Source organism: Lontra canadensis, unplaced genomic scaffold (assembly GCF_010015895.1).
Source record: "Lontra canadensis isolate GAN:19392208 unplaced genomic scaffold, GSC_riverotter_1.0 scaffold48, whole genome shotgun sequence".
NCBI lineage: Eukaryota > Metazoa > Chordata > Mammalia > Carnivora > Mustelidae > Lontra > Lontra canadensis.
Window position 1 is genome coordinate 14045539 of NW_022631042.1, and position 24497 is coordinate 14070035.

Sequence of the window (24497 nt, forward strand, 5' to 3'; positions counted from 1 at the left end):
ATTACTAGCCTATTATTATATAAATGGCCACTTTTAGGCCCATTATGCTATACCTCTCAAGTGTATTGCATGTGGTGGCCATGCCCTAGGAGGGCATGAAACATTGGTTACTTTTGATTTCGTTATTTGGTTTCCCTTTCGCCTACCTAGATGTTATTCCCCTCCATCTCCTTGGCAGGTTTACCTTTCTTTATCCAGCCCTTAAATATTTATCTTATCATGCTATACATGCTCCTTAGAAAATTTCCTCCACACAGTTTCAGTTGTCACCACCTACACATTAAGAACTCAAGTTTATCTCTTCAGCTAATTCCTATACTTTGAGCTCTAGACTTGTATATCCAACTGATGCTTTGACTTCCCCTCTGTTGTCTGAAGGGCCTTTCATAAAGGATTGGTCCAATACCAGACCCTCCCCCCATCCGCCCTGCCAGGAAATGTGGTCTCCTAAGTGTCACAACATTGGGTGATTAATGTCTTAATTTATCCACTTTCTTGACAGAAACAGAAAACTCAGCCTAGTGACTTCTCTGTACATCACCCCCAATCCATTCCAGACCTCAGACTTGTCAATTTCACCACCCAAGTCTTTCTCATACTCGTCTGTGTCTTTCCATTCTTTCTATCTTCATCACCAGTGCCACAGACTGAGCAACCATCTCTCTCACCGTCATCTCTAGAATAACCCCTAATGTGTACACAAGTATCTTCTCCCCTCTAACTCTTTCTAAACATGGTAGGTGAAATGATCATTATTTATTTTTAAAAATTTTTTTTTTTATTTATTTGAGAGAGAGAATGAGAGAGGGAGAGAGAGCATGAAAAGGGGAAGGGTCAGAGGGAAAAGCAGACTCCCCATGGAGCGGCGAGCCCGACATGGAACTCCATCTCGGGATTCCAGGATCATGACCGGAGCCCAAGGCAGTTGCTTAACTAACTGAGCCATCCAGGTGCCCTGAAATGATCTTTGACAATTAACAGTTTAAATTGTGGTCACTGGCTCTGTTTAAACATGCCTAAGGCTTCCCACTGCAGTTAGGTTAAAAGCTGTGTGATTCCGAGACCCACAAGCCTCTGCATGGCCTGGCTCCCCCTCGCAAATAGGCTTCATCTCATACCACGCATCCCCTCACTTTCTTGGCTGGTCTTCTCATTTGCCATATTCCCTTCTGGGGAATTCCCCAGGACTGTTGCATCTCTATTCCTTTTGCCTAGAATGTTCTTTCTTCTCCATTTTGCCTTGTTATCCCTTACCCATCCTACATGTTTTAACCGAAGAATCCCTTCCTGGTATCGATAAGCAACTTTGCTGATCTCCTTGACCAGGACACATTCTTGTAGATGCTCTCGGTGCTTTGTACTTGGTGGTACTTGTCAAGGTTGTTATATTACATATGTTTGTCTGTGTGTTTGTTTTTTTTTTTCTCCTTTTTGGTAATTTAATTATGCCACATACCAGGATTGCTGTTCCATACCATCATGCTTGGAACAGTGCCAGTAAACAGGTTTTTGTGAATATGTGTTGAAAGACGGACAAAAGGGGGCATAGTGTAAAAAATAATTAAGGAAGGTAATATTGGGCGGCCTGTACAGAACCATCGAACATAATGCAGGGATGCTTTGCCTTTGGTTGTAGGAGAATAGACATTGTGGAGGGAGAATTCAAAGAGCTGGGTTTTTCAAATCAAGATGTAATTTCCCATCACTAATACTTTATTTTAAAATGGCTAATTATAATGGCTAGAAAGGATTGGTGGGGTGTGGGGCTGGGTGGGATGACTTCGTCAAGTTGAATACCAGACTTTTCCGAAAAATGGAAGTTTCCTTCATGCTTTCTTTTCCCGTATAGAATGGCAAAATTATTGCAAAGATCCATGGTGCAAATGCACCACTTGTTAATCAAAAAATTATTAACTTGGTTGAAGAGGAGAAGAAAATTGCAGCAGGTGAAATGATTCGACCTCAGGTAATACTTTACAGTTTTATTCTTAAAAAAGTACATTACGTATTTTTTGTTGTATTTTCCCAAGTTTTGTAACAACCTAGGTGTCTGAATGATACAGACTTTCTGGGAGGTGTTTTGGTAATATGAATCAAAAGCCTTAAAAAACTCCTGTGTTCTTTGACTGAACAATAACACTCCAGTAATTTTCCCAACCAAGATAATAAGACAAATATAGAAAACAGCACTTATAGCACAGTTGTCTGTTATTAAAAATTTGGTATCAGTCTAAATGTCGAGCCACCCCCAAGTGCCAGGGTGTTTCAGTTGGTTAAGCATCTGTTTTCAGTTCAGGTCATGATCTCAGAGTTTTGGAATCAACCAGAGAGCCTGCTTCTCCCTCTCCCTTTGCCCCTCTTCCCTGCTCGCGTGCTCGCTTGCTCTCAAATAAAACAATAAAAATCTTTAAATGTCCAGCATTGCTGAGCAATTTCCATAAGATGTCTGTAATTTTTGTCATAAATTATACAAATCCATGCAGTGGAATATTATTTAGTGTGTTCTGGCTCAGTACTTACTGTTATGGAAAGAGGACCAAGATCGATTGACAAATGAAAACAAGACATCACTTTGCTAGGACACTTAGAATAAGATCCTGTGTGGGAAGTGTATCATTTATGTAATGAAAGATAAACTATTTAAAAATTGAGAAAGAAGCTACAAAGCATGTGGAGGTATGAACATAATAGTATTAGAAAGGAAGCCACAGAGGAAAGTGATCAGAAATACAGGCAGATTAGGAAGAGCTACAGGTGTTAGGGAAATGAACACACCTGAGCTTGTGCACGTGCTCACATGTGCACACACACAGTACATCCACGCATGCCAAACCAACCACAAGAGCAAAAAGGGAAAGTATGAACTTAAAAAGTGGAAAGTAGAGGCAAGAAATACGGAAAACTAGAAAGAAGAAGGTACAGTTTCAAGGTTGTATTAAGTATTTGCTATAAAACGTTTCAGTTTAAATAAGGAAAGGATTAAAAAAATTTGATAAACAGACTTAGGAATATTGGGTTAGCTCTTTGCATGAGAAATGTGTACCATTTTCTCATATCATATACATAAATTACAGAGTTGGATATGAAGAAACAAGCATGAAAATATTAGAAGAAAGTACTGGTGAACGTTTGTATGCTGTAGGTTGAGGAAGACATTGTAAGCATAACACAAGAGATATCAAAAAAGGAAAAATTGATAGATTTGATTATTTAAAACGTTGAAGTGCACCCTAAAATGTAAAAGGAAAACAACAAACTGGGAAAAATTCTTGTACTCTATGTCAATGTGCTAATACCCATACCATGCACAAAGTACTTTTTGAGTTGAGTGTTAAGAAAAAAAATGAACTTTTGGGGAATTTCCATTTATAATAGTGATTTTTCATATCCAAAGACATTTTTCTTTGCTTTTCAGGTTTTCTTATTTGTCAGAGAATCTTCTCCCTTCCCTTTTCTTTGTCTGTGTCTCCCTCTCACTGCTGCACCCCTCACCCCATTCCCACTTGTTTGTGAAAATTGTAATAACTAGGAATTACTGAGGAGCTGCTGCTTGCCAAGATTTTAAAAGAGATCTCCTCATTTAATTTAGACGGAAATCTTTCCTTCCTAGTTATATTGAGATATAACTGACAAATAACATTGTATTAATTGAAAGTATATGACTTAATGATTTAATATGTCTATACTGTGAAATGATCACTGAGTTTAACATGTGTCACCTTCCCTAGCTACAGTTTTTTGGTGGTTGTTGTGATGAAGACTTTCAAGATCTACTCTCTTAGCAACTTTCAAGTATACCATATAGTATTATTAGGAATAGTCACCATGCTGTGTGTTATACTGTCAGAACTTACTTATTTTATAACTTTATACCTTTGGGCACCTTCACCCAATTCCTCCACTTTCTACCCTCTACCCTGGTAACTGCCATTCTGTTCTTTTTGTTTATGAGTTTAGGTTTTTTTTTTAGATTCCACATATTAGTGAGATCGTATAGTATTTGTCTTTCTCTGTCTGACTGGTCTCATTTAGCACAGTGCTCTCTAGGTTCATCTGTGTTGTCATAAATAGTAGGATTTCCTCCTTTGTTATGTCTGAGTAATATTTCATTGCATACATATGCCACATTGTCTTTATCCATTCATCCATTGATGGACATTTAGGTTGTCTGCATATTTTGGCTATTGTGAATAATCCTACAGGGAACATGGGTATGCACATAACTTTTTTTTTTTTTTTTTTTTTGAGAGAAAGAGACAGGGGAGGGGCAGAGGGAGAGAGAGAATCCCAAGCAGTCTCCAACCACAACTGCCTGGAGCTTGTGTGGGGCTCTATCCCACGACCCTGAGATCATGACCTGAGCTGAAATAAAGACAGGACGCCCAATGACTGAGCCATCTGGGCGCACTCACACTCTTTAAGATAGTGATTTCATACTTGATCATAGTAGTCTCTTAAGATCCTTTGTATTTCATGTGGTATCTTTTTAAATGTCTCCTCTTGCCTATCTTTTTCTTTTAATTAATTAATTAATTTTAAAGATTTTATTTATTTGACAGAGATCACAATTAGGCAGAGAGACAGAAGAGAGAGTGGGGGAAGCGGGCTCCCTGCCGAGCAGAGAGCCCGTTATGGGGCTCGATCCCAGGACCCTGAGATCATGACCTGAGCCGAAGGCAGAGGCTTTAACCCACTGAGACACCCAGGCGCCCCCACCTCTTGCATTTCTAATTTTATTTATTTGAGTCCTCTTTTTTTCTTCACAGTCTAGCTAAATGTCGTTTTATTTTTTTTAAAAACCAGCTTTCAGTTTCATCGAGTTTTCTCTTATCTATGTAGTATCCATTTTATTTATTTCTCCTCTGAACTCTGTTATTACCTTCATCTATTAACTTTGACTCCATTAGGTCTCTTTTTCTAGCTTCTTAAAATGAAAAGTTAGGTTGTGTATTTGAGATCTTTTTTTTTCTTAATGTAAGCATTTATCACTATAAACTTCCTTCTTAGAACTCTTGTTGCACTTTGACAGTTGTGATATGGAGTATTTCCATTTTCATTTGTCTCAGGTACTTTCAAATTTCTCTTTTGATTTCTTCTTTTACCCATTGGTTGTTCAGTAGCCTGTTTAATCATCACAGATTTGTGAATTTTCCAGGTTTCTTCTTATAGTTGGTTTCTAGTTTCATACTGTTGCAGTGGAAAAAGATGCTTGATATGGCCTAACATGTGGTCCATCCTGGAGAATGTTCCATATGCACTTGAGAAGAATGTGTCTTCTGCTGCTTTTGGGTGGAATGTTTTGTAAATGTTAAGTCCAGATGGTCTAACATATAGCTTAAGTCCATTGTTTTCTTATTGATTTTTCTGTATGGGTGGTTTATCCAAATGTAGCTGGTTGCACTGAACCCAACAACTGAACCCCTCTGATGGCCGCCGTAGTCAGGCTGTAAGGGATGTGTTCTTTGGGAGCACCCACAAAGGCTGGGGTATGTTGCCAGATGTGTGCTCAAGCCATCTTCACATGGACATCACCCACCTTCTGCAGGGCAGAGGGAAGGTGCCAAAATAGTGCCTGGTACCTGTCATCCTACGTGGTCGGAGAGGACTACAGTCAGCCCCTAGATCTGTGTTCATTTATGAACTTGCCTCTCAGCCTACAGCTTTTAAGAGTTTCAAATAGGCTTCTTTCAGAGAAAACTGGGCATGTCAGTGAGCTGCCTGTGCACTGAGTCCTGATGGGATAGCCACAGCCCATCCTTATCAGCCTGTTAAGAACTGTTTGTTTACTCTAGCCTCTTGGGACTCATGGACACAAGCCATATTTGGCTTTCAGAGGTAGGGATTTGGGGGACCTAGCTCTCAAATGGAAGTCTTGAAATTTTGGCACATTATAGGGTGAGTCTAAACCCAACTGTGTGTCGCTGTGGTGATGGTGAAGTTGATGGTGAAGTTGTGTCTGAAACTCTTCTACTCTCCTACCCGTTTCAATATGGGTTTTTTTTTCCCCCCTCATTTGCCTGACGTGTGGGAGTTGCTTAGCCTTTCTCTGGATTTCTTTCAGGGGAAATTTTTTTTATATAGAGCTGTAGATTTGGTGTGTTTATGGGAGGAAGTTAAGTTCAGCCTTTTATATTGCCATCTTGAATGGGAATCTCAAGAAATCTTATGAGAGATGGGGCACCTGGGGGGCTCAGTTGTTAAGCATCTGCCTGCGGCTCAGGTCATGATCCCAGGACCCTGGGATCAAGCCCCGCACTGAGCCCTGCATCGGGCTGCCCGCTCTGTGGGAGGCCTGCTTCTCCCTGTCCATTCCTCTAGCTTGTGTTCCCTCTCTTGCTGTTTCTCTCTGTCAAATAAATAAATAAAATCTTTAAAAAAACCCCAAATCTTATGATAGTTACAAATAATAAGACAAGGCTTTAAAAACGTTAAGTCATTTCCCCAAAAGCAGACAGTTGGTAGGTGTTGAAACCAGAATTTGATGTCAGGCAGAGTAACTCCTAAATATATACTCCTAATTGCTATATTCTAGTACATTTCTCTGTGTATACTCTGTTCTCTGGTTATGTTGTTGTTCTGATTTTCTTACAGAATGATATCCTGTTTTAATTAATAACAATTGAATGTAAGAAATGTATTAATATGTTTATTTTATATTATTCCACTTTGTTGAATGCTTCTGTTGTTTAACGTTCTTATTTAATTGGCTGGTCTAGCACAGCCCTGTCTGATAGTAAAAAAAAAAATAAACTCATGTTGTGAGTCACATACATAATTTAAAATATTCTACTAATCACATTAAAAGCAACAAAGAAAAAAGGAAATTATTATTATTTTTTCTTTTCAAATATTTATTTAAATTCTAGTTAGGTAACATATAATGTAATATTGGTTTCAGGAGTAGAATTCAGTGATTCATCATTTACATACAACACCCAGTGCCCATCACAACAAGTATCCTTCTTAATGCCCATCACCCGTCTAGCCCATCCCCCACACACCTCCCTCCATCAACCCTGTTTGTTTTCTATCGTTGAGAGTCTCTTATAGCTTGCTTCCCCTCTCTCTTTTTTTAGAAAAAAAAGTGAAATTAATTTTTTAATCCTATATATTAAAAAGATTCTCATTTAAATATGTACTCAATATAAAAAATAAGAGAGGAACCCTCTTACACTGTTGGTGGGAATGCAAGTTGGTGTAGCCACTTTGGAGAACAGTGTGGAGATTCCTCAAGAAATTAAAAATAGAGCTTCCCTTTGACCCTGCCATTGCACTCCTGGGTATTTACCTCAAAGATATAGATGTAGTGAAAAGAAGGGCCATCTGTACCCCAATGTTTAGAGCAGCAATGGCCATGGTCACTAAACTGTGGAAAGAACCAAGATGCCCTTCAACGGACGAATGGATAAGGAAGATGTGGTCCATATACACTATGGGAGTATTATGCTTCCATCAGAAAGGATGAATACCCAACTTTTGTAGCAACATGGATGGGACTGGAAGAGATTATGCTGAGTGAAATAAGTCAAGCAGAGAGAGTCAGTTATCATATGGTTTCACTTGTGGAGCATAACAAATAGCATGGAGGACAAGGGGAGTTAGAGAGGAGAAGAGAGTTGAGGGAAATTGGAAGGGGAGGTGAACCATGAGAGACTATGGACTCTGAAAAACAATCTGAGGGTTTTGAAGGGGTGGGGGGTGGGAGGTTGGGGGAACCAGGTCGTGAGTATTAGAGAGGGCACGGATTGCATGGAGCACTGGGTGTGGTGCAAAAACAATGAATACTGTTATGCTGAAAATAAAAAATAAAAAAAAATAAGGTATTCTGCAATCATTTTTTCTTTCTTTTTTTTTTTTTTTAAGATTTTTATTTATTTATTTGACAGACAGATCACAAGTAGGCAGAGAGGCAGGCAGAGAGAGAGAGAGGAGGAAGCAGGCTCCCCACTGAGCAGAGAGCCCGATGAAGGGCTCGATCCCAGGACCCTGGGATCATGACCTGAGCCGAAGGCAAAGGCTTTAACCCACTGAACCACCCAGGTGCCCCTGCAATCATTTTTTCATACTAAATCTTCAGAATGTACCGTGGAGCTATCACTTATAGCACATCTTAATTTGGACTAAGTTCATTTTCAAGTGCTGAAATACCCTTAATTGGTTAGTGGCTGCTCTATCGGCCAGCACATGTCCAGCAAATATAAAGTCAGATCGATCGATTTAAAGTTATAGCTGGTATAATTATCTTATTCCCGATTATAATAAGAATGAGAGCTTCCAGTATAGTCATTTCCATACATTTTGAGGTCTTTATTTCATCGAGACTCTGAAATTATGCATTCTCTTGCCAAAAAATGTATATATGTAAATATATAAATCTTTCAGATAGTTAAAACAGAATCACAGAAGCACTTTAAGGGTTTCTCAAGAAATTAAGGAACTCCCATCCCTATCCTTCCCAGTGTTTTACTTTATAGTAGAAAATTGGTTATTGTTTTGAACAAGACAGTTTTTTAAAAGTTAAGGAGGTATTTTTCTGTTTCTAGTTTACTAAGGGAAATGGTCAGGATCGGATCTTGAAACTCATTGAATGCCCTTTTGATCTTTAACATGATAATTATGTATCTGTTGCTTTCTTTCTATTTATTTAAGAGAGAGAGAGAGAGAGAGCATGCAGGGGAGGGGCAAAGGAGAGGGAGAGAGAGAATCTCAAGCAGACTCCCCACTGAGCATTGAGCCCAATGTGGGCTTGATCCCATGACCCTGAGATCATGACGTGAGCCGAAACCAAGAGTTGGATGCTCAACGAACTGAGCCACCCAGGCGCCCCTAATTTATTGCTTTGTTATTACTTTCTGCTTCTTTCTTATTTTATTCCTTGTGCTCTTTCTAAGTTTTAAGGTTTTTTTTTTTTTTTAAGATTTTATTTATTTATTTGACAGACGGAGATCACAAGTAGGCAGAGAGGCAGGCAGAGAGAGGTGGAAGCAGGCTCCCCACCAAGCAGAGAGCCCAATGCAGGGGTCAATCCCAGGACCCTGGGATCATGACCTGGGCCGAAGGCAGAGGCCTTAACCCACTGAGCCACCCAGGCGCTCCAAGGTTTTTGGTTTTTAATCAGTTTCCATATGTATTATTTCTGATAACCTTACCATCCTAATCATTTTAAACATTCTTTTTTTTTTAAATTTCAGTGGAAAGATGGGGAAAAGTAGTGTTAGATATATGTGGGCACATTTCCACTTTACCCTTTGTCCCTTGGATTATAAATATTTATTTGAACAAAATTTCTAAAAACTCTTTTCCTATCATATTAAAATGTAACTTCTACTTGCATTTCTCTTCCACAGTATCATGAAATTCTGTTTGTAGACCCAGATGAGGATGATGGTGGGGAAGCACCCAGTGAAAGTGTTGGTAAGTAAAGTTCCTGCAGGGTAACGGCAAAGGATTTGTGTACAGGGATGTTCAGTAGAGCACTAGTTGTAGGACCAGAAAAGCTGGTGGTGACTGCAATGTTATTGTTATGGGACTGGCAGGATAATACTAGACTCTGTTATTAACAAACAAACCTTTTGCTCCCATTGCCTTCCCTTTGGTCTCTGTGCCTGCAGCCTTCAGAGGTTACCCAGGACCAGGGGTTCCTGTCTCCTGTGACTAATGAGACAGCAGCCTTCTCGTATTTCATCCTCACCTTCTGCTAAAACCTTGTGAAAATAATTTCTTCCTCAATGACCCACATGCCAGTTTACTTTACAGTTAAAAACTTTCCTCCTGGATTGTCTGCATAGATGTGTGAGTGTGTGTTCATACTTAGGAGGGAGCAGAGACGGTGTCCTCAGTGGGCTGTCGTGCACTAAAAGTTCATCATAAGAATGTGTAGATAGGGGTGCCTGGGTGGCTCAGTGGGTTAAGCCTCTGCCTTCAGCTCAGGCCATGATCTCAGGGTCCTGAGATCGAGCCCCCATGGGGCTCTCTGCTCGGCGGGAAGCCAGCTTTCCCCTCTTTCTCTACCTGCCTCTCTGCTTACTTGTGATCTCTCTCTCTCTGTCAAATAAATAAATCTTAAAAAAAAAGAATGTATAGATAAATGTAGATAAATCTGTAGATGGTGAAATCCATCAGTCTGTTATGTTTGCTTGTGTTGAAACTCCACTCATCAGTGAGTGATACTATGATTTTAATGCATGTGAATTATATTAAAATAACTAGTGCCCACCTCTTTTTTTTTTTTTTTTGCCTTGGGACCACCCCAATTTTTGTGAATGTTTCTCCTGCATGCAAATACAGAAACTGCACTTTGATTCTAAGGAGTTGGTAGTTGGAGTGCCGTAATAACAACAAAGCTGTCAATGAAAAAAACCTCACTGCACATTAATAATTTACATTTCTAATTGCCAAATCCTTCATTTTCTAGACTTCCAAGAAAATGAAGTTCTCTTTTTTTTTCCCCTAGATCAACTCTACTGTATTACTATTATCAAACCTGATGCTGTGACTAGTAGAAAATCTCAAGAGATTAAACAAAAAGTAAGTGATATTTCCCCACAATACTTTAAATTAATTGCAACATAACAACGTCTGGACTGTCGGTTTGGAGACAAACTTATCATTTAGGGTGAAATGGAACATAACAAATTTCTGGTGCTAGGTACCTCCAAAGGCTTGGAATGTTTTGTCTTGACAAAAGTCAGACCTACTCAAGTATCTTTATTTAAAGAACTCTGCTCTACCAGCGTCTAATATAAATGATAAAAATTACAGTTCTTATATTGGATTATAACAAATGTTCTTCCTGTTTAGTTATTAACAATGGAAACTTATTATAAGTTTACACTGGCTTGTTTTGTTTTCTGTATGTTGTGACAAACGTATGGTCCTTTTTAGATACATGGTAGAGTAAGGAAGCATTTAATGTTTTGGTTTGCTTTAGAGCAAAAATAAATTTTTGTAAGAGGAAAACTGTATTCGACTCCAAAGATTCGCAGACTTTTCCTAGAAAGGGCCAGAGAGTAACTGTTTTCAGGTTTGTGGGGCATATGATCTCTGTCACCACTGCTGAACTGTCATCACACTGAGAAAGCAGTGTAGGTAGTACGGAAATGAATGGGTGTGGCCACGCTCCAATAAACTTCATTTCCAAAGGCAGGTGGTGGGCCAGATGTTGACTGCAAGCTGTACTTTGCTGACTCTTTAGCAATGACTTTGTGTTGACACAGCAACAGTAATTTGAAATTTGAAAGACTGTTGCCTGGAGAATAGAGGAGGTCACCTAGGGAGATACCAAGAGGGGTTGGCCATCCCTTGATTAACTTCCCATCATGCACTCCTTCTTTAGCTACAGCAGCACGATCACTGATTAACCTATGAGAAAGTCGTTGGTTCATGGTCATGGGATGTATGGTCTCTTCTTTTTGTGCATTGATTTAATAATATCACTCTCTAAGGATAGCCCTTTTCTTCCAGATTTTGGTGTGTGTGTGGGGGCATCAAACTGCACCCTCACCCCCTATGGATTACTTATACTTTATAAAATTTTTTTTTTTACTTTATAAACTTTAAAAAAGTAGTATCACATAGTCATGGTTTACTGTTCCTTATTCGAGTACATTTTGATTACCTAGGACAGTAAAGCTTTTCAAAGTTATATAGTTCTTTCAGTTGGGGCAGTTCTATTAAGCGTAAGTTCATCTGCAACTGCCCCTCAGAACAATGTATTACTTAAAATATAACCCATGGGAAATTTTACTAGTTACCAAGCACATTTAGATATGGCCGTGAGAAAAACACATACTGGCAACAGGCCTTTGGGGGAGAGGACGATACACGGCCTTGAAGCTGAGCAGCTGGGAACGCCCGCCCGCTGAGGGCGGAAGGCCGCCTGCTTCAATTTTCCGTTATCTCCCCTTTCTGTCCGGAGAACACTAGTGGCTAATTAGATAAGTCCTTTAAATGTGCTTGTTCCACTATAAACTTTATACTGCTTGTAGAGACATATTTTGCCCTCCTTCTTGTTTATCTACAAGGCCTATGACCAGTGTTTGGCTTTCTTCGGCTCTTCTGTGGGTTACCGACCGTTTCTATCTAATAAAAGCGAGACTGAGCAATTGCTCGGGGCAACAGTCTTTTCTACTGTCGTCCCCTGCTCCCTTTCTCTTGCAGCTGACTTGTTTGTGCCTCATTCTTCTCTGTGCGCCGACAGGAAGTGGCATTCATCTTAATATTTTTGTTTTGACATAGAAAATAACACTTCAGAGATGTAAATTATGAATATCTCCTGAATATCTCACCTCTCTGGAATACGGTAATGGGCTAACAGCCAACAGGACAAAAAAACGGGAGAATATTTTGAATCGAAATAAATGAACACACTACATATTTAAATTACAGTAAAGGAAAACTTATTGAGTTTAAATATTGATTGTTTGGGTTTTACTTTCTGTTGTCAGACACTAAGTAATGTAAAAAGACATGATTTGAGTATTTGGAAATTATTCAAATTAGACTGTCAGGAGAGGGTTCAGAAGGATGTACATAGTGCTCTGCCATATCAGAAGACCAGTGGAAACCAGTACAGTATTTAGTTTCATAACAGAAGCAGGAGGCACCTGGTGCTGGATATGCCCGTCAAACTGTAATTACTGAGTTGCTTTGAACCCGGATTATACTTACATTACATTATTTAGTACCTCAGTAGACTTGTCATATTTGCTTCAAACTTCTCCTTGTTACATTTTACTGTATTTGACATGCAAACTGGATTTGTCTTTACGTTTTTTGTTTTTTTTTGTTTGTTTTTTTAAGACAGAGCATGGCTAAATCTTAAATTCTGGCCTTTCCCATAGTTTGGGTAGTGGTTTTTTTTTTTTTTTTTTTTTTTTTTTTTTTTGTTGAAGTGTAAAATATACTAGATTATGAGTGACAGCCTCAACAAAGGAAAGTTTTTTAAGAACTAATGTTAAGAAAAAACAAAGAACTAATGTTAAACCAATTTTGAAGGTAGATGGTTAAAAAGCACTTATAAACATGTGTCTTTGTGACTGATTCAGAAAGTACGGTATCTTCCCTTGGAATTTACTTAGTTCTTTCATGTTTTGGGGCAAGTCACTTAATGGAAATACTACAGAGTCTCTGGTTTGAGCTTTGAAAACTTACAGACCAGGAGGTATGATGATGACCTTCTTTGTTTACGTAGTTTTGAGCTTCTTCAGACCTAGTGCCCTATGGGTCGTGCTGAAGTCATTACCTGAAATGTGTTCAAATCTGGATGGTTTGTTAAACACAGGGAAGAAATGTCCTTGCCTTGTCTTACATGTGCTCCCCGCTGTGCCTGGATCCAACTCTCTCTGTGAAGATCATCAAGGCAGGCTTTGTCATAGAAATGGAGGATAAGAGATTGCTCACTGAACAACAAGTAAGGGACTTCTATCATCGGATAGCAGACCAGGTAAGGAAATTAGACACAAATGAAAAGAAGCTGCTGTGTTTTCAAATGCAGCCGCAGAGCAAGAGTGGATGGTCCGACTGGTCTTTGTTGGAGTGAAGCTCTGTTCGGCTTACGTACTCTCAGACTCCCTGCATCAGCCCCTGGACGTGAACATCCAGGCCTTTCCTATAGATTTTTATCCCCGGATGAAAGCTCCTTCTCATAACCCTCACAGGGAAGCCTCATCCTTTCATTACCTAAAGGCCCATGTCCCAAGTTCTGTTCTTTTCTGCCTCGGGGAGTATAAGAAAGGAGTGCTGTGTATTGGAAAGGGCAGTGGTTTGGGGGTCAGAAGACAGAGTTTCTGGAAATCTCCTGCCCAGTCTGGTAGCCATCAGTTAGTTACGCATGGCCATTTGAATTTAAATTCACTAAAATCAAATCAAGTAAAACAAGATTGAGAGTTTTCGGTTGCACTGGCCACGTTTCAGGGGCTCAGTAGCTGCACGTGGCTACACGTGATGGAGAGCCCAGAAAAGCAATTTTTCGTCAGAGAAAGTTCTAGTGAATGGCACTGTGTCAGCTGGCTGTGAGACTCAGGCAGCCTCTGTTGGCCCCAGGAAAAGGTCGGACCCTCTGGCTCAACATCATGTGGGAACTTTTGAGTCAATCCACTTCCAAAGCCCTCCCCTCAATCTCCATGGTCCTGAACTCTGGGATTGGGCTTCTCAGTTCTGTGTTTTAACAAGCCCGGCAGAGGATTTGGAAGCATCCTGAAGTTTGAGAATGGTTATTAGACCATCCTTAAGGTCAGTCCCTGTGAGCTCTGAATTTCCATCCTTCCAACGTGCGACTGTTCACTGGGGGCTGATGGAGCGAACATTCCCTTGCCTCGTGGTTGGGAAGGGGACGATGTTGCTTGGGTCGGGGAATAGCTGCCTTTTTAGTCTTCTATCTCAGAAGCCTGAAGTAAGCAGTTTATCATCTTATTTTGTAGCCTGACTTTGAAGAGTTTGTCCTTTTTATGACCAGCGGTCTGAGCCATATTCTAGTTGTATCTCAAGGAAATGAAGAACAGCCTACCCTGGGAGAAACTAGGCCCAATCCTGAGACCGAAGATGAAGAAATATATGAGGATCACCCTGCTGTGGTCATACCTCCAGGGATGAAGAAGAAGAGGGACAGGTAGCTCGAGACCAGGAAACCTACCAGTAGACATTGGGTTAGTAGGTAATGAAGTGTAATATCCAAATGTCTCAAAATCCAAGAACGCACTTTTTAAAAATATTTTATTTACTAAAGAGAAAAAGAGAGATCACAGAGGGAGGGGGAGAAGCAGCCTCCCGCTGAGCAGGGAGCCAGATGTGGGACTCGATCCCAGGATGCTGGGATCATGACCTGACCTGAAAGCAGACCCTTAACCAACTGAGCACCCCACTCAGGCACTCCCAAGAACACACATTTTTATGTTGGATGCACAAGTGTTTCTTCCTGTTGATCTAAAAACCCATATATACAGCAAAGCTGAGATTTCCCTGAAAGTTTATGTCAAGAGGATTAGAAAGGGAAAAATGTGTCCTGTTTGTCTTTCTAAAGCTGGATACACCAGTCTGGCCTCCCAGCCTGGGGCCCTCCAATAGATTGGGATCATGTGTCATTCCTGCCAGGTCTCTCTCCTCTCCCATCTCCCCACATTCACTCCCACCTGCCTTGCGTCCTACTAAAGACATTGGAGGTACGCTCTCCCCTTTTTTACTTAAGGCAGTTAGTGGTTATAAATTGCTAAGAACCAAATGGTTGCATATTTTCACTAATGGGTTTTTAAATATTTGAAAATGAATGTAAGGACTAGACATAGTGCTGGTTTCATGCACTGCCATTGTGTCTTTTATTCCTCGGAAGACTCAGAAAGTCCATTTTACCACAAGAGTCATCAGGGCTATGCCTGAAACGAAGGTGGGTGAGTAGGAAGCTGAGAGGAGCAGAGTCTTGAGAGTCCATCATGTGTCTCTTCCCGATGGACGGCGCATCTTCACTGGGTTTTCTGTCAGGCATCTCCAGAACTTTCCTGTGGTCTTATTAATGTGTGTAGTGGCTTTTCTTGAGTAGCTATATCTGCTGGTTCCTACTGGTGTCATGCGTTTTAGGTAGCAGGGTGACCCTACAGTCATTGGTTCCAGGTTTTAAGTGGGATTGAGGGGCTTAGAGTTACGTCAACTGCCAACACAGGGCTTTGTGAACAGTAGTACTTCATTTTACAATCTTAAGGGGGGATGATAGTCAGTGGTCAGAGGGAAGGTTTGGGTGGGGAGCTTCGCACTCAAAAAGGTACCAGACTTTATACCAGAACTTTTGAGCTCTTAAAAAGATGTTCTGTGAAGCATTCATTGAGGCAGCTTGCGTAAGAGAAGTCAGCATCCCACCCGAGCCGTCCTTCGGTGAGTCTTCATCACACCTGACCTTGAAAAGCAGTTGTCTCTGGTTGCTGAATACCAACATAATAACATGAAGAGTTTAGGCCATTGGTGGGTGGGTGTGGAGTGAGATGTGTTAATCTTGCTTTGGAAAACTCTGCAGCATTTTTTTTTTTTTTAACTTAGAGACTTAGAGGCTCCATTTTCCTTTGGCCCATGTTTTTCCTGAGCAGTGGCCCCAGGCAGGCAGCATGGAGTGGTGGGGAGTGTGTTTGTCTGGGAATCTGTTTGCATAGCTTGCGTTCTGGAAGCAGAGTGTAACACGTGTCAAGCATTCCTACTGTCGTCTTTTAAGTAAGCCCAGAACCCAAAGGATCAAGGACAAGAACTCTCACGAGTGATTTACCCTTCTGTTCACTTTCTTTCTTTGTGGCTGCCTCTCCGCTATCTCAGAGCCTCCTCAACTTCCTCCCTGGGTGGTGGTGGGGCTGGTCTGTGAGGAAGAAAGGAAATTAAAAGCAGGGCAATTAGAGTGGGAGGGGGAGGTGGTTCCTTCTGTGAACAGGAGCAGAGCTCCCCTTCTTGGTCAGGGTGGTCATCCCCACAGAAAAAAACTCACATGTGAACACACATGGTCTGGGAAAACTTTCTATACATCAGAAGTAGCCCACGGGACTCAGTGGCTGGCCGGCAGGAGGGCCCAGGAAGACAGGACATAGGCAGCCGTAATTTTCATCCAGATCCCAAATTTGTCCATGATGACTTTTGATCACAGTCTGTTATCTGTTTGCTTGTTTGTCTCCTTAATCAGGCTGTGTATTAAGAACTCAGAGGTCAGAGTCTTTTTTCTTTGCTTTCTGGTGATTCTACAGAAGAGGAAGGTGTGGTTCTACTAGCTATGTTGTTGGGAGTCAGATAAGCGGTTACTGGAAATCTTCACTCACTCATTCACTAATTCCCTCATTCATTCTTTATGCATCCTTCTGTTTACTTAATATTTATTAAATCCTACTATGTGCCAAGTTCTGGGGATACAAAGATGGGAGGAAATGAAATGATCTCTAAAGTTCCTTTCAGCTCCAAATCTTTATGACTTAGTGAAGATGTCAGTGCCTAACCCCTATAATTTATTGTGTTTCTCTCTCCATACAAAGTATATATTCTATTCTTGGTAACCAATTTATCTCTATACATGTCATAACTGTAGAGAGCAAGTTTTTCTTTTATAAAACTCTCATTTAGATTGAAGATAATAGATACAATTCCTAAAATAAAACTCTCATTTAGATTGAAGATAATAGATACAATTCCTAAAATAATCTTTAAAAGTATTTCTGGGTTCAGAGCAGTCTGAATTGTATACTTTTACTTTCTACTCCCATCTCCAGAGCTTCTTGCCTTTCTAGCATCAAAGAGAACCTGTGCTCATAAGCATCTGGCCCTAGGTGAGACCTGGAGTTCTGTTGGTTCAGAACTAAGGAGAAGGGGAGGGCAGTGTCATGCTTTCTCCACTGATAGGGAAGTGTCTGAGCTCAATCACTGGGGATAAGAACCTGGGGATAACCAACAAACAGACTTGTAACTCCTCAAGGCCAGGTTGATACTGGACTACACTGGGCCATCCTGAACCACCACCTACTGAAAGCCCAAGATGGAGCTGAGCAGAATTACAAAAATTGCCTGCCTTTGAGGACCAGCTCTATAAGGGCTCTTACCATTTGTTCCCACAGGGGAGTGACACCCTGCTTGCTTGTAGCCTAGAGGCCATTTTTGTCTTTCAGCTATAGGGTTTCCAATGCCTCATATACCAAAACCCAGATGTAATCCCCAATAAACCAACCAAAGAAAATGGCTGTCCACCTGAGGGAGCCTAGCAGCCAGAGAAAGGAAGATCTACACAAAAATCAAACATAAGCCCAGTGAAAAAGAACTGCTCAGGCTGGAAAAATCTTTAAGTAAAATAATAGTACTAGTACCACTACTGCTACTACTAATAACACATAACTAATAGTATATAACTACTACTACTAATAATGCTTGAGATGCAAGTGCTACATACACATAAAGAGAGATGTTCAAATTTGAACCATAAAATAGTGATTTGAACTCTAAATTCAGTGGAGAATTAGACGGTGTGATAGTCATTTGAGACTTGATTTTAATGACTTAGAAAATCAGATGAAAGAAATAGCTTACAGTACAGAAATGAGACATACTTCATGAGAGCAAGAGAATAAGCAATGTGGAGAATATACTGGGAAAAACCCATGTGCTAGTAAGAGAAATTCCATACAGAGAAGAAAGAATAGATGAACAAGCTATAATTCGACAAAGAATAGGGGCAAAAATTCCCTGAAATGAAGAAATAAATGCATCTGCCAATTGAAAGGGCTTACAGTTGCTCAGCCTGGACTGATGCACGAAAACAGACAGGGGGGATATCCTGGGAAAAAGCACTGAATGCCATTTCCAGAGAGAAAGAACAGACAGTGATGTGCTCAGCGTGTCTGAAACCCCAAGCAGGTAATTTTCTTAACACCCCTCTCCTCTATATGATATTATTATTTTTAGGGCTAATTATTGAACAAGGAAAATAATGATGGCCAGGAAAAAAACATTAATAGTGAAAATTGTCCTTTGTGAAACATATAAGCAAAAAAAGAAAAAAAAGGAATATTCTAATACCAAAATTGAAACAAATAATAGGCTAATCCTGTTTAATTACATTAATGTGTTTTCTTAGAAAGGAAAAAGCATTCATACTTATATACGTATTAGTCTATCACAGTAATAAGGTGCGAATTTTGTCTGTTAGCCTTAAATTTTGAAGATTTGTCAATGGCTTTCTCAAAATTGATCTTTACTATATATTCATGTTAAATAGAGATACATAAAATTCCTGTTTCACAATAAACTCCAGAAACTGCATTCTGCCAATAGCTTTGTTGTTTTAGTATTGATTCTTACGTGCAGAGTATAAGCTACAGTACACTGTTGATTAAAGATAAGGAATGAAAATATGCCAACTTGAAGCCTACACATATATTATTAAAATTTAATGCTAACCACAGGAATTATTTAGACAAAGTTTTTTTCAAGGAGGAGTAAATTTATCACTAACATTGTTTAGAATCACTGGTGATGCTAAAAAACAGCTCAACTTTTAGTTTAAAATTGTGTTAAGATTTGTTAGAGGCAGTGCATCCCCCAGTGACTTGCACTTGGTTCCCTTCCACCAACGGCATGGTTGGCAGCATTTGAGAACAAGTTTCTTACAAGGAAAAATTCTCCCACTGGCATGGGACTTGTCATCAGACCACTGAGAGAAACCACATACGCCCTGCATCCTAATGAAGCTGGCATATCCTATCTACCTGGAGAAGTGAAGGAAGATATGCTCAAGGACATGCTTAGGAATATATGGCCTGAAAAATATTTGAAAGGTGATTTGACCAAACAAAAAATGAAAAAAGACACTTCAGCATGAGGGAGAAGAGGGAAGGGAAATGGTTCTTCTCAGAGTGGAGAGAAGAGAGCGGAAATGAAGAAGTGACACAGTATTTTAAAGTTCTTTTTCAAGTTTAGAGAAGTGGGGATGGGTAGGATGATAAAGCTGAGAAATAGTGTGCCAGAACATTAAGAAATATTTGGAACACATGTTTTTGGTTACAGAAGCCGCTAAAAGATGGTGAACATCAGTGCCATGGATAAGTATAATAGAACTTCTACATTAACAAGGGGAACACATGGAATGGATAGCAACTTGCTCAGACCAGAAAAATAAGGGAAAGAAAAAAAGAAAAAAGTACAATTTAAAATAAATAGTGTATATATAAAGTCAGATGGAAGGAAGGTAGTTAAGTATATGGCTATTATACTAAATATGAAAAGGTTAATTATCCCATTAAATACAGAGATTACTATTAAGGTTAAGGTAAAAAAAGGTACATTAAAAAACATTATAGTAACAATGGATCATCAATGGGTACTAAAACCACTGCATGAAAAATATATACAGTTTCAAATAGTGTTCTCACAGATTTCTTTTTATTTACAAGGTGGACACTGTAGCTTTCCAGAGGAGCAAAGAGGAAGATACCACTTTAACCACATTAATACCATCAACAATGGGAAAAACTTAAATTGTGTACATCATATTGTGGTGTATGAAGGATACAACATCACTTAAATAATACTCCTGCCAAAGATTTTATACCCTGAAATTAATAGGAAACTAGCGGTCTGTCTAATTGTTTGAAACCATCCTAAATGAGGAAAACTCTGCAAAACAGCTAAGCTGGACTTTACAAAATGTCAGTATCATGGAAGATGAAAAGGCTAAGGCCTTGACAGAGACTCAAGGAGACTAGGGAGCTAGGACAATTACAGGCAATGTGTGGTCCAGGACTAGGAAAAATTACTATTGATGGGACATACTGTAAGGTTGGTGAAATTTGAATATGAACTATTTATGAGATAATAGTTTTGTATCAATGTGAGCTTTCCTGAAATATTTAGGAGGGTGAATGTTTAAAATATCTGCAGCCTGCTCTTAAATGGTTCAGTCGACATACACATAACACACACACACACACACACACACACACACACACACACGACAGGAGAGGAAGTGAGAGGGACAGAGAGAAGAAATGTGGCAAAATGTTAACAGTTGGTGAATCTAGAGTTCATTATCCTTGTCTTGCAACCTTCCTGTCAATGGAATTATTTTCAAAATAAAAAGTTTCAAAAACTGCACTCATCTATATTCTGTTCAGAAGAAACACACAAAAGAAATAAAATAAAAATAAAGGGATGGCAAAAAATATATAACCAGGCAAAATAAAGTACTAGAATTGAAAACACCAAAAGTACTAAACGGGGCTGCCTGAGTGGTGCAGTTGGTTGAGCATCTGACTCTTGGCTTCAGCTCAGGTCGTGATCTCAGGGTCATGGGATCGAACCCCATGTAGGGCTTCATGCTTAGTGTGGAGTGTGCTTGAGATCCTCTTCCTCTGCCCTTGCTTCCCTTGCTTTTGGCGATGTTCCTAGGAAGACATTGCTGCGGCTGAGGTCGAGGAGGTTGCTGCCTGTGTTCTCCTCAAGGATTTTGATGGAATCCTTGAGAGAGAGAATCTTAAGCAGGCTCCCTGTCCAGCCCAGAGACTGATGCAGGGCTCTATCTCATAACTCTGAGCTCATGATCTGAGCCAAAATCAAGAGTCAGGTGCTTAACCAACTGAGCCCACCCAGGTGCTCCAAGAAAAACATTTTTAACTGCATTTTATGTTGGTCTTCTTTATCCTCCCATGAAGTCAAGCATACATGATTTCATGTAATTGATTTTTGGATTGGTTCAACAAAAAGTTAGATACATATTGTCTGATTTGACAGAAAAATACAACTTATCTTTCTATGACATTCAGTTTTTGTTTATTAAATCACAAAATATTTGTGAACTTATTACCAGTTTTAATTTTTTGGCATGTTATTAAGCTTTACCTTACATTAATCTTAAATTATATTTTGGATTTCCACAGCTTACAAGAATATCTGGAAAGACAACATATATCTCAGTTTTGTGATGTTGAAGAGACTGTAACTAATGTTAACCATTTCATTGATGTGTTCTTCCCTGATTTTAAAAACATGAAAAATCTCAAATTAGAAAAGATCCTGGCATTACTTTGGCCAGCTCTCTTTCAAGAAAAGAAAGGTAAGAAATAAATATAAGTACACCTTAGTATAATTATATTAAAAGATACTATTTTAAAATTTAACATTGAAGAAAAGCACCTGTTTCTTCATGTATGAAATTCAGAAGATTAAAATGAGGGGTGCCTGGCTCACTCAGTCAGTGGAGCATGTGACTCTTGGTCTCAGGGTCATGAGTTTAAACCCCATTTTGGGAGTAGAGCTTACTTAAAAAAATGAGAACATAAAGTGCCTGGCATCTAAAGAGTGCTAGTTATTTTTAACCTTTTCCCATGTTCACATAGCAGACATACAGACCATAAGTTCACATTATAGATGGTATATGGAAATACAATTGATATGTGTATATTGACCTTATATTCTTTGACTTGCTGAACTCAGTTCTAGAAGCTTTGCTGTAGTTCCTTGGGAATTTCTATGCAGACCAAGGTTTCTCAATTTCAGACCTACTTACATTTGGGGCTAGATAATTTTTTATTGAAAGAGGTTATATCTGCGGCACCTGGGTGGCTCAGTCAGTTAAGTGACCGACTCTTGATTTTGGCTCAGGTCATGACCTTAGGGTTTTGATACTGAGCCGTGCCTTGGGATCTGTGCTGGACGTGGAGCCTGCTTAAGGTTCTCTCTCTCCTTCTCCTGCTGCCCCTACCCCCTCTAAAAAAAAGAGGTGGTGTCCTGTTGCATTGTAAAATGTTTGTAACATCCTTGGCCTTTACTCACTATGTCCTCCACACCCCCAGTGTGATGACCAAAAATATCTCCAGACTTTGTCAGTTGCATCCTTGCAAGACAAAATGTCAAGCTGAGAGCCAGTGATGTGAGCAATAAGTATCACCTGCAAATTGAGAGATTTGTTCCTCTTCCTTTTGAATTGGTATGCCTTTTATTTCTTCTGCTTGCCTCATTGAACTGGCTAGAACGTCCTCTATGATGCTGACAACAAGAGGTGACACGCCTGCTTTGTTCTTGACCTTATAGCAAAATAATTCAGTCTTTTCCCATTGAGTACAATATTAGCTCTATAGACCTTTATTTAAATTTTTAAAAATCTGATCTATTTCTAGTTTGAGGAGTTTTTTTTTTAATCATAAATAGGAATTGTATTTTTTCAACATTTTTTTCCCCTGTATCTAAAGATAATGATTATGTTTTATTTTCTTGAGTTTGGTAATATGGCAGTTGCTTTGATTTTTTTAATATTGGACCAGTCTTACTTCCTCCAGATAAGTCACATTTGGTTTTATATTGTTCTTTTTACATATATCTGGGTTTGATTTTTTACTATTTTGTTGCCTTTTGTGTCTATATTCATGAGAAATATTTGTTCTTTTCTTTTCATGTCTTTATCTGGTTTTGGTGTCAAGGTAATGTAGGCCTTATAGAGTGAGATGAGAAGTAGGTACTCCCATTTCTCTGAAGAAAGAGTGTGTCCATATTCCATCTTCCTTAAATGTTTATTAGAATCTACCAGTGAGGAGGGAGGAGTCAAGATGGCGGAGAAGTAGCAGGCTGAGACTACTTCAGGTAGCGGAAGATCAGCTAGATAGCTTATCTAAAGATTGCAAACACCTACAAATCCAATGGGAGATTGAAGAGAAGAAGAACAGCAATTCTAGAAACAGAAAATCAACTACTTTCTGAAAGGTAGGACTGGAGGAGAAGTGAATCCAAAGCGACTGGAAGATAGACTGCGGGGGGGAGGGGCCAGCTCCCGGTAAGCGGTGGAGCAAGGGAGCACAAAATCAGAACTTTTAAAAGTCTGTTTCGCTGAGGGACATCGCCCCAGAGGCTTAACCGGGGTGAAGCCCACACGGGGTCAGCATGGCCTCAGGTCCTGCAGGGTCACAGAAGGATCGGGGGTGTCTGAGTGTCGCAGAGCTTGCAGTTAGTAGAGCGGGGAAGCCGGCTACAGAGACAGAGCCGAGGAGTGAGCTCTAAGCTCGGGGTTACCTTGAACTGGTTGCAGGCTCGGTCAGCTCAGAGCGCGGCCAAAGGCCAGGGTGACGGGAGTAATTGGGCGCTGTTCTCTGAGGGCGCACTGAGGAGTGGGGCCCCGGGCTCTCCGCTCCTCTGGGCCGGAGACTGGGCGGCCGCCATCTTCATTCCCGTCCTCCGGACTCTACGGAAAGCGCTCAGGGAACAAAAGCTCCCGAAAGCAAACCCGAGCGGATTACTCAGCCCGGCCCCTGGTAAGGGCGGTGCTATTCCGCCTGGGTCAAAGACACTTGAGAATCAATACAACAGGCCCCTCCCCCAGAAGATCAACAAGAAACCCAGCTAGGACCAAGTTCACCTACCAAGGAGTGCAGTTTCAATACCAAGGAGAGCAGCGGAATTCCAGAGGAGGAGAATGCAAAGCACGGAACTCATGGCTTTCTCCCCATGATTCTTTAGCCTTGCAGTTAATTTAATTTTTTTTTCTTTTTCAATTTTTTTTTTCTCTTCTTCTGCTAATTTTTTTTTAACTTTTACCCTTTTCTTAACATTTTTAAACTAGTTTATCTAATATATATATATATATATATATATATATTTCCTTTTTATATTTTTCTTTATTGGTTTTCTTTTTTTAATTGTTTCTTTTTTTTTTCTTTCTGAACATTTTTATCCCCTTTCTCCCCCCTCACAATTTGGGATCTCTTCTGATTTGGCTAAAGCATATTATCCTGGGGTTGTTGCCACCCTTTTAGTATTTTACTTGCTCCTTCATATACTCTTATCTGGACAAAATGACAAGACTGAAAAATTCACCACAAAAAAAAAAGACCAAGAGGCAGTACCGAAGGCTAGGGACCTAATCAATATGGACATTGGTAATATGTCAGATCTAGAGTTCAGAATGACGATTCTCAAGGTTCTAACCGGGCTCGAAAAAGGCATGGAAGATATTAGAGAAACCCTCTCGGGAGATATAAAAGCCCTTTCTGGAGAAATAAAAGAACTAA

At 39.9% G+C, this 24497-nt stretch overlaps 1 protein-coding gene across 6 annotated transcripts in view; it reads left to right on the forward strand.

Moving 5' to 3' along the window:
• Positions 1–24497, forward strand: part of NME8 (NME/NM23 family member 8) — a 65012-nt gene that overhangs the window by 16622 nt on the left and 23893 nt on the right. For 4 of the 6 annotated variants that reach the window (XM_032873420.1, XM_032873417.1, XM_032873418.1 and 1 more), the window contains 6 exons: positions 1850–1966; positions 9348–9414; positions 10454–10527; positions 13352–13444; positions 14421–14608; positions 21378–21553. In XM_032873420.1, coding sequence (XP_032729311.1) covers positions 1850–1966; positions 9348–9414; positions 10454–10527; positions 13352–13444; positions 14421–14608; positions 21378–21553 — 715 coding nt within the window. The remainder of the gene's footprint in view (positions 1–1849; positions 1967–9347; positions 9415–10453; positions 10528–13351; positions 13445–14420; positions 14609–21377; positions 21554–24497) is intronic. The other 2 variants (XM_032873422.1, XM_032873421.1) reach the window with 1 other exon arrangement.